The sequence below is a fragment of the Salvia hispanica genome, chromosome 2 (genome assembly GCF_029641045.1).
Source record: "Salvia hispanica isolate PSC_SH4W2 chromosome 2, Shi_PSC_v1, whole genome shotgun sequence".
In the NCBI taxonomy this organism is placed as follows: Eukaryota; Viridiplantae; Streptophyta; class Magnoliopsida; order Lamiales; family Lamiaceae; genus Salvia; species Salvia hispanica.
This window is the reverse complement of record NC_142693.1, coordinates 16,622,990-16,639,160: the sequence shown is the minus strand read 5'-3', so window position 1 is coordinate 16,639,160 and position 16,171 is coordinate 16,622,990. Positions and strand designations below refer to the sequence as shown.

The window sequence follows — 16,171 nt, the reverse complement described above, 5'->3', positions numbered from 1 at the left end:
GCGAGCGCCCTCCAAAAATATAAACAAATCCAAGCTGCAAGCACTACAAAAAGCCACCTTTCTTCCCCACAGATTCATCAATCTCGCTCCCAAATTCCCAGTTAATTCTCTTCCCATTTTGCGATGGCGAATCTCAACGGATCAGCGTCGGATCTGAGGGCCACCTTTCTCGATGTCTACTCCAAGCTCAAATCTGACCTCTTGACCGACCCTGCTTTCGAGTGGACTGATGGCTCTCGTCAATGGGTTGAGCGTGTAAGATTTTTTTCACTTTTTCATACGATTTCGTCCATTTCCTTCTTCTCTGGTTGATATAATGGCGAATTGCACCTCAATGCGGCGTCGTAATTTGTGGTTTTGGATATTGGAATTTTCCTATTTGTCACTTATCGATAAAATTGGATCTTCGCTCATTTCTGGTTTTTTAGGATTGACGAATTAAATGATGTTTTTGAACTCAATCTCACGTTTGATCTGCTTCTGTTGATAGATCGAGATACGATAGGAGTAGAAAGTAGAAACATAATTTGATTTGTTTAGTTGACTGCTGGTTGACTTTTTGACTCCTGATCTACTGAGTATACATGAGTTCGGTATCGTGTGGAGTCATGCAATATGGCTTTGATGAAAATTAGATGTTTAGGACGCATGAACTCTTTGATGCTTTAACTTCAGCGGAGAACGGTTTTATGTTTCGCACGTAAATTGCGGCGACGGATTTGGTCACGAATAGATTTTTTATATGGTTAACGGAAATATTGCAGTGCTATTTATGTGTTGGGGGATGGGGAGTGGGGTTGTTTGGTGATAAAAGATGATAGTACTTTCTAGTTTCCACATAAAGGTGCTTAGTTATATCCATTTTTTGCTTCAATATGGGATGATGATATTTTCTGTAACATGCTTTGTTTATTGAAAGTTGTAGCTGCCAAGTACACTACCTACCATTTCTTTAGACAATAAAATTGTGAAAGTAGTAAATTTCTATTATTCCAAAGTTGAATCCTTGATTCTGCCAGCGGAATGGAATTGTTAGGTAGTGTAGTAGTTGAGTAAAATTACATTGATTCCATCCCACTTACTTCAATATTCCACCAAACAGGATAGTCCAACAGCATTTCTACTTGGAGCTTTATTCATAACATCTTTTCCAACTCTAACTGCATCTAACATTTGTGTGATTCCGATTTTCTGCAATCTTATAGCCCACTTTTGTGTCTTATCCAGATCTTAATTGGCATCTACTGATAATCTTGTAACTATTCTATGAGTCAAGGGGATTCCCACTATGTTTTTCCCCATCTTATTTAGTACACTATTGTCACATATTTAATTGGCTTGCCTTTTTCTGTTTTTCTTTCTTTCTTTCTTTTAAATACTCCAATGTGACAATTTCAAATCAACACTTTTGGATGTTTCTAAAGGTTTGGAATTTTTATGGCTGTGCTCAGTACTGGCAAATATGACACTATTGCCCATTGGATTGTTATCACATACACAATAGTATCATGAATTACACCTTTTATGTAACACAGAGATTTTTTTCTTTTAGTAATAATTAATTATTGGGTAATAGAAACTTAGCTTTCTTATTTTCTTGGGAAACTTATATAAAGACAAACTATGTTGTTTATTGATGTACTGTGATGTTCAATGTCATGTAAATTATACGACATATGATCAATATGTCTTTAATAAGTCCATTGTTCCTGATCCTGCTTTCTTTCATATGTAACAGATGCTGGACTACAATGTACCAGGAGGTATGTCACTGAACAACAGGATATTTCAAGTACTGCAACTAACTGTTATTAATAAAGATGCATTATGTGCTGAAGAATTAATTATGATATGCAGGAAAGTTAAATCGTGGTCTGTCAGTTATTGATAGCTACAAGTTACTTAAAGAAGGAAAAGATCTAACTGATGATGAAGTGTTCCTAGCTAGTGCTCTTGGCTGGTGTATTGAATGGGTAGGTCCACGTTCATAGCTTCTATCTTGTTCTAAGCTGCACAGTGTCTCCTCAAATTCTATTTGAACAAAAACTATAACTCGTGTATGTGGAACTGCAGCTCCAGGCATATTTCCTTGTTCTTGATGATATTATGGACAATTCTCACACACGACGTGGTCAGCCATGCTGGTTTAAAGTCCCCAAGGTTGGTATGATTGCAATCAATGATGGAATCATTCTCCGGAACCATATCCCCAGAATTCTTAAGAAGCACTTCAGAACAAAGCCTTACTATGTCGATCTGTTGGATTTGTTCAATGAGGTAATGTGACTATTGGTGTTGATGGACCATATTCGTTTATTTGTGTTTGGTGGCTTGGTGCTGATTCTTCATTTTACGTGCTCAGGTGGAATTTCAAACTGCCTCTGGACAGATGATAGATTTAATTACCACTATTGAAGGAGAAAAAGATTTGTCAAAATACTCATTGCCCCTGTGAGTACAAATACTCAACAAACTAAGATTATACCACAAAATTCGATTTATTGGCAAAGTTGCCAAGTGCTGATTATTACTATAATACATAGCACAGAATATAGCACCATGCGCAATAATCTCAAAATCTGCATCATCATAGCATTTTACTGCATTTGCATATAGGACTCTTATCTTTTCTTGTCCTTTTTGCTTCCTAATATTTCTGATTTATTTTCTTGCAGTCATCGCCGCATTGTTCAGTACAAGACTGCCTACTACTCATTTTACCTCCCAGTGAGTGGAAAATCCTCATTCCGCTTATTTTCATTTGTATAGAAAATCCAGTTTTTCAATTATCTGAAACTTTTGACAGGTCGCTTGTGCATTGCTCATGGCGGGTGAGGACCTGGAGAAACATCCAACAGTAAAAGATGTGCTTATCGATATGGGAATATACTTTCAAGTTCAGGATGATTATTTAGATTGCTATGGCGAGCCAGAAAAGATCGGGAAGGTAACAATAACATCTGCACTCTCTTTCTTCTGTTTCTCCAATCATTGTTGCAATAACAAGGAACGGCTTAGTTAATATAAGTTATATTGAATCAATGTGTGTTTCACCAGATTGGTACAGATATTGAAGATTTCAAATGTTCTTGGTTGGTTGTAAAGGCCCTGGAGCTTTGTAACGAAGAACAGAAAAAAACTCTTTTGGTAAGGATAAGAAGCCAACATTCTTCTTTCATCTTCCGTTTACACATAATCTTCTGTATATGAACATGTCCTTGTAACACCAGGAGCACTATGGAAAGGAAAATCCAGCTGATGTTGCAAAAATCAAAGCTCTCTACAATGAGCTTAATCTCCAAGGCGCGTTTGCTGATTTCGAGAACAAGAGCTACGTGAAACTAAACAGCTCGATTGAAGCTCATCCCAGCAAATCTGTGCAAGCAGTGCTCAAGTCTTTCTTGGGAAAGATATACAAGAGACAGAAATAAGAAGACAAAGCTCTCAGCAAAGGAATGAAGCATGATAAAAATAATGCCATTTCATTTCCTGATGCATGTTTGTATTCTTCAAGGCGGTTATCTATCCTGTTTGTATAACTATTTATGGTTTTTATTATTTTTCAGCAAGTGCTAATTTTTTCAAACTTATTAATAGGAGAATAACTTTTTCTGCATTGTGGTATGATAAATCTGATCTTCTGTGGTACGATAATCTGATCTTTTACATCAAGTAATGGAGACCTAATAAATAGAAATCCTATTTAGAGTACTTCAAATGCAATTGATATCTCTGCTAACTACTGTTATTTCAACAATTGAATAAATATTAGTTGTAATAGATTGTGTTTTCTACCGTGAGAAAAAGAAAAAACAAGAAACACAGAAAAGGAAATGATAGGTCAAGAAAATTATTGTATAAATAAATAAAATTTGTGATATTAAGCATGTAGAGGAGTGTTATATTGCTAACTCAATACTTAATTGCTAACTACAACTACATTAGATATTCAAATTAATGACATAGATCATCAACCCCGAAATGTCAATACGATCAACAAAAAATGTCAATAAGGGTATTAAGGTCAATTTACAACAAATTAATTGTCACTAACTTTTGAAAAATACTCCCTCCGTCCGCCATTAGGAGTCTCATTCATGGGTGGCACGGGTTTTAAAAAATGTTAAGAAAAGTGAGTGGAAAAAAGTTAGTGGAATAGAGGTCTCATTTGTATATATTAGTTTTAAATGAAATGTGAGTGTAATGAGTTAGTGGAAGGTGGAACCCTATTACCATTTATGGTAAAAGTGAACCGGGACTCTTATTCGCGGACGGATTAAAATGGAAACACGAGACTCTTATTCGCGGACAGAGGGAGTATCACATAACTTTAAAACGCATATAACTTTATCGATTTAAATTATTTTTTCGCACAACATATATCAAATTAAAGATAATTTCATAAGGATTCTAATGAGATTTCACTTGCATATCTTCCAATGTCAAAATTTGAAAAAAAATTCGAAATTTTTTTTAATTTTTTCATACAACACAAATGTCAACATAGTATACAAAATATGTCAACATAATACATGTAGAATGTCAATATAAGCAATGTGTTAACATTTTCAAAGCATTGTATTGACATTCTCAAAGCATCGTGTTGATACTTTCGAAACACTATATTGTCATTTTCATCCAAAACCCTAATTTGGTAGTTTTTTAATTTTTTTCAATTTAATTAATAAAAACGAAAATTACCCATGACAAATTGTAGACCACACATTTTCAAAAATCATATAGTCTTAAATTAATTGTAATTAGCAATTAAATGACGAGTTAACAATTGATCATTCCCCTAAACATATAACCATCAAAATATTTAGAAATATAAGTACACATAATAATGAAGGAGTGGGTCAGCCCAAGCCCATTGGGCTTTTCTTCAGAATCGGGCTAGCTCGCCGGGCCAGGCAAAAGTTTACCGGGCCAAAATGTATAGCCCAACCCAGCCCAACCTACGGAGTTTATCGATTTTTTACTACTAGGAGTACTATAATGAAACATTTTCATTTTACAGTTTTCGTATTATGTGGGGAAAATGAGTATGATGGGTACTAATTAGCAGTTGATATATGAAAATATTTATAAAATAGTATATAAACGTGACATGAGTTTCCCAGTAGTAAATCCACACACTATATCTTCAACATTGAGGGCAATAACACAAAACTAGAACGAAACAATAAGAAAAATGAAATATCATATAATCTCCTAACGTTTAAGTATACTGTTAAAAATGCCACAATATTTTTGATATATAACACTTAGATAGTTCAAATAAATGTTTCGGATTATAGTTTAGGTTTAGAAAAATTGACGTATCACATGGCAGACTACTGTTCCTTTGTAATAGTGATATCTATAAATACGTGAACGTAACAATATGTGATATTTCTTCAAATAAATTTCATTGTTGTATCTTACTTCATAAATGTTCTATGTGGTCCTCTCACGTTTGAGTACACGGCGAGCTAACAATTACTACTACTATATTTAGTACTTTCGGCCTAATAAAAAATGCTTCATTTTTCTCTTTTTATTTGCCCCAACTAAAATTATCCATATTTAAAAATAAAAATATTTTATTTTATTTGCCCCAGTCAAGATTATCCATAAAATAACACTGCATAAAGTGCCGTCCAAAAAATTGGTCATTTTCCATGACACGAGGAAGTACTTATAATAAGAGCATCCACAATTGATGTCCTAGTGGAAGCCCTAGTGAGAGCCCTAGAGATTGCCATGTCAGCATGTTTTATCTTTCTGCAATGGTGGAGCCCTAGTGCATGCCCTATCTCTTATCCACTTTTCATTTCAATTTTAAATCATTGTTTTTTAATTTTGTTTTTAATTACTATAAAATACCAAAATATATTATTTTAAACACCACAAATGCCAAAAAAAAAAACTACATTACTTAATTTAAAAGTGGGACTACATCATACTTAGCTAAAAAAACTACATTAAAACTAAAATACTAAAAAAAAGAAAAAACCAAACTAGTAATCTAAATTCAACCTCTGGGCCAAATTCTTGATCATATTCTTAGTCCGTTGTCGGGCTTCCGGATCGGTTTCTTGACGAATGCTGTTTTGGGCGTCAAGTATAAACCTATACTCAACCACCTCGCGATAACCTCCGAACTCCTCGATCGCCTTGTCCATGAGCTGAGCAGATGGAGGAGGCGCAGCCTGCGCGGCGGGGGGGGGGGGGGGAGGGGGGGGCGATCCAGACGCGCCCGCCTTCCCTTTGGCATGGGCTTTGGCAGCCTTGGTACCAATGGGACGTCTAAAAGTAGACGTAGGCGTGCCGGAACTCCCTTCCGGCTCAGTGTTCTGATCCATAGGAGATGGGCCGCTGCTCGTGTAACCGCCAGTGGCGGTGGTCTTCGTCCGCTTCGCAGCCGAGGATCCAACCGGTATCCCTCCGTTGAACTTCGACTTGTCCTTCAAGATCAGCCAAACATTGTACAGCTTGAACTACCTGAACTGCCGTTGGTACTCGGACAACGACTTGTTGAGGACATCCTCCATGCTCTCACCGCTAGCCTTCCGTCCCTGTTCCTGTTGTAGATATAGCAGAAGTTGTTGACGTGGAGTTTGATCCAATCCCAACACTTGCGCAGCTGAACCTTGGTCCGCTTGAACGCCCACTTCGGTTTCACCTCGTTGTAGCGTTCCTCAATGCGATCCCACATCCTGGCCGAAGTCTGGTTGTTGGAGGATATCGAATCCTCCGATACATCGACCCTAGACTGAGCCACCTTCAGGTACTCATCCAACTCGTAGTCAGTACGCCATGTTGCGTACTCCTCGTTCAGCTCGTCGGGTGGGAGTGGGACTGGGACCGATGGCGCCTTTTCTTTCTGCGCCATCTTCTTCTTCCCTTTCTTCGGCGGCGGCCGCGCAGGGGCAAGAGGTTGCCCACAACTAGACATGCCCACGGTTTGTAAACCGGCGGTTCCGATTTCGGGAAATATGGAACCGGAACCGAACCGTGAGGCTATTTCACGGTTCTGGTTCCGGTTTGGAACCGCCAGTTTTTCGGCGATTTTTTTACGGTTTTTACGGTTTCGAACCGCCGGTTTCCGGCGGTTTTTTGCGGTTCCGGCTCGGTTTCACGGTTTTTCACGGTTCCGGTTCGGAACCGTCCGGAACCGGCCCACGGTTCAAAATATGGCGGTTCCGGTTCAAGAAAAAAGTCACGGTTACGGTTCCGCGGTTAACCGCCAGAACCGAAAACCTTGGGCATCTCTACCCACAACTAGGCTCCATCTCCTCAACCCGATACTCCTCGGTGCCGAAGAACGGATCGAACTCAGAGTCGGAGACGAAAGTGGATCCTACCGATCCGGGCGTCTCAACCCGGTAGTCTTCGTGGCCGGGCCACCGGGCGCTGCCGCCGCCGCCGCCTCCTCCAGACATGGGCATATCGTCGTCGACATTATGGGGGTTTGGGTATTGACTTGGATCCATTGTTGAAAGTGTGGATATTAGGAGAATATATAAGAGAAAGTGAAAGGTTTGGTGTGTGAAAAGTGAAGAAAATAGAGTATTTATAGTGGTTTAAATTAGGTTTAAATAATTTAAAATTTAAAAAAAAAAAAAAAAAAAAAAAACATCGGGCTCGGGCTCGGGCGCACCCCTGCAATGGGCGACCGAACTCTCGGTCGTCCTCGGGCGTGACCGACGCCTACAATGGATGCCCGATCATGCCCGAGCCCGATCTCGGGCGAAGAGCGCGAGATCGGGGTGGATGCTCTAAGGGAGTAATTGGCGTTCATTATCTGTAAATCTTAAAATGGAATTTCTACAATGTAGTCGAGCATTTGATAAATGAGTCTAGCAAATTATTTGCTAATTATATTTTTTATTCCTCACTAATTTTTCATTGTTTGAGAGTTTGATTTAATCGAATAAAAGTTATGAAATTCTACAATTAATTAATACTAAAATTGGTTTGAAATAAACCAACTTAATATTCAACGTCATTGTTTGAATCATTTATGATATTCAAAACAAGATCATTTTTCATGATTTCAATTACAATTGAAAGTTCAATATAAATGACTTTTTAGTAGGATGGTGTCATGAGACTCATGACTTTTCCTTCCTACCAAGACAAGTGATTGCCAACTTCAACAAGGTTGGGAATTGGATGCTCTAAATACTATGAGAATTAGGATGTGCCGATTGCATGTGCCCTAGTATATGTATTTGTCTTGAGTTGTGAGTTGTGTTCCCTAGCTGTGGAAGTAGTTGTTGGCTGGCGACTTCATTTTTTGTGTTTTGATGATTTGGTTGATTTTGTGTTTTTGCTTCATGTCTAGATTGCTGTCTTGAGTGTTTTGGCTGTACTTCATCCGTCTTCGAATAAGAGTACTCTCGTTTTTCTTTTCATTTCCGTTCGAGAATCGGAGTTCCAGTTTATTTTTACTATAAATGGTAATATGACTCTATAGTACATTAATTCATTGCATTCGCACTTCATTTAAAACTAATAAGTTACTATATTATACTAACTTTTTTCTACCTACTTTTTTTACTAATTTTTAAAACTCATGCTGGAAAGAAATATGACTCCTATTGGTGTATGGTGCCGTGGGAGTACTTTGGATGTGCTTGTTAGGGGTGAGCCGTGAGCACAATATTCAAAATCCGAGAATTCAATCCATCAAATTAAAATTTAAATTTCGGTTTGGATTTTCAAATTTTCAATTCGGATTGATCAGATTCTTTTTAAAAAAACAGTTGTTCAGATCATATTAGATATTTTAAATTATGAAGTGATACAAAATATTTTTATAATATAGTATATTACACTTATAAACTTAACCAATATAAAACCTTTTATGTCGAGCAATTCTAATTGTATTTGGGGAGTATTAGATTTTTGAATTTTCAGTTTTTTTTAATTGGATTTTTAAATTTTTATACTCCATTTTTAAGCAATTTTAGATTTTATTTTTGGTTACAACCGGATTTTTAGATTTAGATTTTCCAACAATTTGGATTGGACTGAATTCATTTTTCATAAAATTTCAAATTTTCAGATCAGGTCAACGTGGGTGAAAATTCAATCTGAAAATCTGAATGCTCCTTGTCTCTCAATTGCTTTATTGAGGTTTTGATTATTTTTTCTTCTTGTGAAAGTCTTAGTATTGATTTGTCTATATCATTTTTATACTTTATACTTTGATTATATCAATTTTATACTTTATACTTTGATTATGTGTTCACTACTATGTATGTTGGTTTGAGCTTATAAATTTTTTTAAATTATAGAAACAAAAGATTCTTGTGACCATGCGCATGATGTGCCCCATGACAACTTGTTGCCATTACATACTTATAGTTTGGTAGTGAAAATACATAAACAAAATACAATAAGAACAACACATATTTTAAATTATTTTTAATCATATAATTTCAAGATAATTAGGCTGATTAAGTTTTAATTAGTACATTAATTAAGATGATTAATTGTAAGTTAATGGTAGCGCTCTTGAAAAGGATTGGGCGCATGCCGCTCTTAATTTTTAAACTAAAATCTAGCTATTTAAATGTCTTCGAATACTTGCTAGTAAACCACATGTTAATCCTTTATGTCGTCTAAGTAGGATTGAAATTTGCCAAAAAAAGATTTTTAGATCTTAGCTAAACTTAGCATGCGACAAAATGTAATTAATTGTGTCGATTCGACTATTACCAACCACAAACGAATATAATTAACATGCTTCTTTCATAAATCCCAGTCTAAACATTATATTCATTTATACTTATTATTTACAATAGTATAAAACGACTAGGCTATAGTCACTATACCCACTTGTTTAAATTAATACTACTATAGAGTTAATAAATAAATAAATAAAATGATATACTTATAGAGTGTTAGACAACTTCCTTAATCACGATGGCCTATTAAGAGAAAAAAAAAAAGAATTGAAATCTGAAAACGAAAGTAGATATAAATTTGATTAAAAAAGTATGAGTCAAACAACACAAATGAATTGAATTCAGAAAAAGAAAAAAGTCGAGAAATTGAATATAAATTTATTAGTTGGTTTAAAATGTCAATGAGCAATCAACTCTCTCTTTCTCTAACGTTTCAAGTGAGAAGCGAATGATTCCAAAAATACCAACAAAATTGATCTCTGAACTCTGAATTCTCTGGGTTTAAAGCTTTAACATCTTTCCAAATCGGCAAATCCTATTATTTCTCCCGTCTTGAGATTTATCTGCTTTTCAATCTGCTTTTCTTGATTCTCTCACGCCCTTTTTGCTGCCACTTCCATTTCATTACTCATTTCTTTTCCAAGAAATCACAGTTTTTTGCTCCAAGATTCGTTTTTTCTTAATCCCATTTCGTATCCTTGCTTCATTCCCGCTGAGATTTCAGTTTCTCTTCACTTCATTAACTACTTTTCGTGATTTTCCGCTATTTGGAGTAACTGGTTTTCCGTTTTCGAGAAATGAATGCGCATACTCTTCGTTGATCAAAGCAATTCTTGATCGAGAATAAAAAAATTTGGGGGTAGAGATGAAGCTAATAGTGCGAGTGATCGAAGCGAAAAACATACCGGCGCTGGATCCAAATGGATTCAGCGATCCCTATGTGAAACTGCAATTGGGGAGGCAGAGGTTTAGGAGTAAAGTTGTGAAGAAGTGCTTGAATCCATCGTGGTGTGAGGAGTTCATATTTAAAGTTGATGACTTGAAAGAAGAGCTTCTTATAAATGTTTTGGATGAAGACAAGTACTTCAATGATGATTTCGTTGGGTATATCAAAGTGCCTATTATTCGGGTTTTGGATGCCAAAGACAAGTCCCTTGGCACTGCTTGGTACACTCTGCAGCCCAAAACCAAGAAGGCCAAGAACAAGGATTGTGGTATTTAGTCTCTCTTTACTTCTTTCTTTGGTTTTGTATCTTATGATTTTAGTTGGACTTATAATTTTGTGCTTGGCTAGTTGTTTCTGTATGAATAAGTAGCTCTGGTTAGTCGGTTTTGGTATTCGTCTAGCTTATGGAATGAATAGTTTAGCTTATGATCATTGCATTTATCAGAAGTGTTGATTTTTGTTTGGTGGTGTAGAGGTTTTGATGTGGTGTCTTATGATTTTAGTTGGTCTTCCAATTTTGTACAATTAACTAGTTGTTTCTATGTGAATGAGTAGTTCTAGTTATTTAGTTTTGGTATTAGTCTAGCTTATGGAATGAATAGTTTAGCTTATGATCATCATTGATTGTTGTTCGATGGTGTGGAAGTCTTGATGGGGTGTGTGTTCTCCTCGTTGATGAATGCTTTGTCCAATTGCAGGCGAGATTCTTCTAACGATTTGTTTCTCACAAAATAACACATTACTTGATGTGCTACCTATGAATGATACTACGAGTGATACATATGCAAGGTCTTCCCCTCTTTGGGCACCTTCACCTTTGAGATCAGGAGATGTAGCCCCCCAAAAGGAGGAGAAGTGGAATGCTTCATTCTTAGCTGGTCGGATTGCACAAATCTTCAATAAGAATGTGGATTCAGCTCCCGTGAGTTCGGTTGAACCTATCCATGCATCTGATGTATGTGAAGCCGTGGATTCAGTTGTTCCTCCACAGAACAATCTTGAAGAGCAAAATTCATCGGTTGATTTTGATGAAATGATGAAAAGTATAGAGATGCGAGATCCACTTGGTGAAGTTCCGAGTAGTTTACCTGGTGGGGTTGTTCTAGACCAGTTGTATGCAATACCGCATGGAGAGTTGAACTCATTACTCTTTTCACCAGAGTCTGACTTTTTGAAATCATTTTCGGACTTAGAGGGATCTACAGATCTTGAAATAGGACCCTGGAAATATGAAAATAATGGCGAAAGCCTAAAAAGAGTGGTCTGTTATACTAAAGCACCGAGTAAATTGATTAAAGCTTTGAAAGCCATAGAGGAGCACACGTATTTGAAAGCTGATGGTAAGGCTTTCGCTGTTTTATCAAGTGTGAGCACTCCAGACGCTCCGTATGGGAAAACTTTCAAGGTAGAAGTGCTTTACTGCATTACTCCAGGGCCTGAGCAGCCATCAGGAGAGCAGTCTTCTCGACTAGAAGTGTCTTGGCGAGTGAACTTTTTGCAGAGTACAATTATGAAAGGTATGATAGAAGGTGGAGCAAGACAAGGTATAAAGGATAGCTTTCAACAGTATGACAAGTTGCTATCTCAAACGGTGAAGCCGCTTGATTTGCAAGATGTAGGTTCGGAGAGAGACCAGCTTTTGGCATCTCTTCAGGTGGAGCGTCAATCGGACTGGAAATTGGCTGTTCAGTACTTTGCTAATTTTACAGTTGTTTCAACCTTTTTAATGGGTGTATATGTGCTCGCACATATATGGCTTGCTATGCCTAGCACCGTTGAGGGTCTTGAATTTGTTGGTTTAGACTTGCCCGACTCTTTTGGTGAGTTGATAGTGTGTGCCGTATTGGTTCTACAAGGGCAACGTGTTCTGGAGTCCATCACTCGCTTTATGCAGGCCAGAGTGCAAAAAGGTATACTAATATCGCAATGTGTATCCAACGCATCATGTGCTCATCTAGAAAATTCATCAAATCTAGTTTGATTTATCATCTTATTTCTATGCCATGGTTTTGATTCGCAAAGTTGATTAGTTTATCTTGTACTACCTTTGATGAACTAGCTTGATTTGGTTTTATTATTGGTCGTAGGCAGTGATCATGGAATCAAAGCACAGGGGGATGGCTGGCTGCTCACTGTCGCCTTAGTCGAAGGGAGCAATTTGGCAGCTGTTGATTCCAGTGGGTACTCTGATCCCTATGTGGTGTTCAATTGCAATGGAAAGACGAAAACCAGCTCGATCAAGTTTCAGAAATCTAATCCTCATTGGAATGGTATTGCCTTAGTTTTGACTTTACCATGTTACTTGCCAAGATTGAAGACGCGACTGGCGTTTTGTTTATGAATATGCATTGGAATGGGGTCCCTCATTGATATTGCTAGTTGCTTGCAGAAATTTTTGAATTTGATGCAATGAATGAGCCTCCATCTGTTCTGGAAGTGGAGGTTTTCGATTTTGATGGCCCTTTTGATGACGCCACATCTCTTGGACGTACTGAAATAAATTTCCTAAAGTCTAATATTTCGGATCTGTCCGATATCTGGATTCCTTTACAAGGAAAGCTGGCTCAAACGTGCCAGTCGAAAATACGTTTGAGAATCTTCTTGAACAATACCAAGGGTAGCAATGTCGTAAAAGATTATTTAACAAAGATGGAGAAAGAAGTGGGCAAGAAGGTAATGGCTTCTTTTGCAGCTATAGATTCACTTTTTGAAATGGGGTAGCACTTTTGTGCATCCGCCTCCTTCTGAGCCGATTAAAACAGCATGCTCTGTTTTGTAGATACGATTGCGTTCTCCTCAAACAAATTCGGCTTTCCAGAAGCTTTTCGCATTACCTCCTGAGGAGTTCCTCATCAACGACTTTTCTTGTCATTTGAAACGGAAAATGCCTCTCCAGGTATATATGGACTTCTCGTATTATCCTTTAGTTTTAGTTACTGATTTGTTCTGTTCCTCTGATGGCAGGGCCGTCTATTTCTGTCAGCAAGAATAATCGGGTTTCATGCAAATCTATTCGGTCGCAAGACAAAGTTTTTCTTTCTCTGGGAAGATATAGAAGATATTCAAGTCATACCTCCTACACTGTCGTCAATGGGGAGCCCGATCATAATCATCACACTGTGGCCTGGCAAAGGATTTTATGCGCGGCATGGAGCAAGGACACAGGATGATGAAGGCCGGCTGAAGTTTCATTTTCATTCTTTTGTGTCCTACAATGTCGCCCACAGGTAACGTCATGAATATACGAGCTCCTTTGGTACATTCGAGACGATCTATGAATGTCCAACAATGATTATGATGTATTTCTTGTTCTTTGGAAGTCTTTAATTCTTCTTATCTATTTTTAATCTTACGATTCATAATATTGCGAAAATTTATCGTCTGTATCAGAACGATCATGGCTCTATGGAAGGCAAGATCCTTGACACCGGAACAGAAGGTGCAGATCGCAGATGAAGAATCCGAAGCCAACACTTCTATCGAAGAGGAGGCCGTAGGCAAAAGCCTCCTAGTTGTGGACGAGGAGGTTGAGGCGAAAAGTCAAGCAGTAGACGAAGAATCTGAATCCAGAACCCTCCGTACTGAGGAGAGTGGATCTTTCCTGGGAGTCGAGGATGTTAACGTGTCTCTGGTTTATTCTTCCATACTCTCTCTTCCGGTGAGTACCTACCTAGCTACCTTATCCGTTCGTTTCTTCCTTTCTCTTGCAACTGACTCGTGCTTCAGACGAGTTTCTGTATGGAGCTGTTCAGAGGTAGTGAAATCGACAGAAGGGTGATGCAGAGAACCGGATGCCTGAACTACTCTCCCAGCCCGTGGGAATCTGAGAAGGAGGACGTGCATCAGAGACAGCTTTACTACAAATTTGACAAACGAATATCCCGCTACGGAGGAGAAGTGACGAGCACTCAGCAAATGTCCCGCCTCTCTAACAAACCGGGCTGGCTCATAGAGGAGATCATGACTCTCCACGGAATCCCACTCGGGGACTACTTCACTGTAAGCACGTTAAACTGTTTTCCTGCTCTCGTCCGACTTTGTGCCCTCTTAACTCGTTTGCAGCTTCACTTGAGGTACCAGGTTGAAGACCTGCCTTCAAGATCCGTGGGGTGCAGCATTCAAGTTTACTTTGGGATAGCGTGGCTGAAATACACGAGGCATCAGAAACGGATCACCAAAAACATCGTCTCAAATCTGCAGGAACGCCTCAAGGTGATGTTCAGCGTGCTGGAGAAGGAATACGTTTCAGGGTCGTAGATGGATTTCGTATTGGTATTGCCACTGCCATTTGCCAATGACGAACCGACTGTGGCTTCTGAGGAGACGGGGACGAATGAGCCGGCTTCTCAGTTCCGGGTGTATATACGTTGACCGCGCTTGACCGATGGCTGACGGTCTGCAGTGAGCACATGGCCAGTTTTGGGTCTCTGATCTGCTGCAATTGTATCTGATTTGTTGTAGTTTCAAAATTTTACTGGCTATATTTACTATACTAAGTCCAAATTTTAATCTTGTATATTAGCTCAAATAAATTTTTTAGTCTTATATAATAAGTATATGGGTAGTGATAAAATGCAAACTTATATATTGTACAAACTCAAAACTCTTCAACACAGCTTCAACATAGTTTCAATCAATGTTTTAAAAACCGGATCGGCCGGTGAACCGGTGAGGCTACTGGTTCACGGTTCAACCGGTCCGACCGGTTCAATAACTGGTCGAACCGTTTTACCTTGCAAATATATATATAATTAAATATATCCTTACAAAGTATATTAAATTTAATGAGTAATAAATTATAATTATTAATATATAACAAAAACATATACTATTAAACTTTGTATATAAATTAAATATGAAGAGTATTTAAAATAAGTGAATGATAAAATTTAAATAATAACTAAATACATAAATTATTAATTAGAATAACTAAAAAAAGTACAATATTTTTCATATATAAATAAATAAAATTTATATTAATTCAAAAATGTTTATGTGGTGAAATAATATTATAGACAATATATAAAAATAAACATGAATTGTTAGTTAATTTGGATAAATATGTACTATATTAGTATTATTAGTTAATACATAAATTAAACATGATTTATTAATAAGTTTGGAGTATTATTTAATAAATATGGAGTAATAAACTATGTTAATAATATATATGCTACAATATTAAATCTTAGGTAAAATCTATTATTTATATACATTATACAAATAAAAGTAAATTTTAGTGAGGGATAGTTAATATTAAGCATATCACTACTAATAGTAATTATTTAAAAGTATAAAATTAAACACAAATTATTAATTTGTGTAGACAAAAAATTACAGGTTTAATTAATTTATAACAATAATTAATGCTAATAATATTTCATTCAAGTACATAAAACCGGTTTCCGGTTCCTGGCCAGACCAGTCCGACCGGCCGGTTCTGGCGGTTCATGGCGATTTGATGTGCTACTGCCTACTGGATTTATAGTGCAAACCGGACCGAACTAAGAATCGATTCGCGGTCCGACCGGTCGAACCGGCCTGT

The 16,171-nt window shown here is 37.3% G+C and overlaps 2 protein-coding genes across 2 annotated transcripts; both read left to right on the top strand.

Moving 5' to 3' along the window:
- The first annotated feature begins 45 nt into the window (after window positions 1–45).
- LOC125210446 (farnesyl pyrophosphate synthase) lies at window positions 46–3,616 on the top strand. Its single transcript, XM_048110029.2, has 9 exons — window positions 46–255; window positions 1,739–1,763; window positions 1,858–1,973; window positions 2,074–2,277; window positions 2,363–2,451; window positions 2,676–2,727; window positions 2,807–2,947; window positions 3,058–3,147; window positions 3,231–3,616. Exons 1-9 carry the CDS (start codon window positions 124–126, stop codon window positions 3,429–3,431), a joined length of 1,050 nt encoding a protein of 349 aa, XP_047965986.1. The 5' UTR covers window positions 46–123; the 3' UTR covers window positions 3,432–3,616.
- Window positions 3,617–10,071: 6,455 nt separating this feature from the next.
- LOC125202314 (C2 and GRAM domain-containing protein At1g03370-like) lies at window positions 10,072–15,179 on the top strand. Its single transcript, XM_048100690.2, has 9 exons — window positions 10,072–10,894; window positions 11,325–12,536; window positions 12,714–12,896; window positions 13,016–13,299; window positions 13,406–13,522; window positions 13,591–13,853; window positions 14,017–14,284; window positions 14,353–14,625; window positions 14,689–15,179. Exons 1-9 carry the CDS (start codon window positions 10,546–10,548, stop codon window positions 14,881–14,883), a joined length of 3,144 nt encoding a protein of 1,047 aa, XP_047956647.1. The 5' UTR covers window positions 10,072–10,545; the 3' UTR covers window positions 14,884–15,179.
- Window positions 15,180–16,171: the final 992 nt, after the last annotated feature.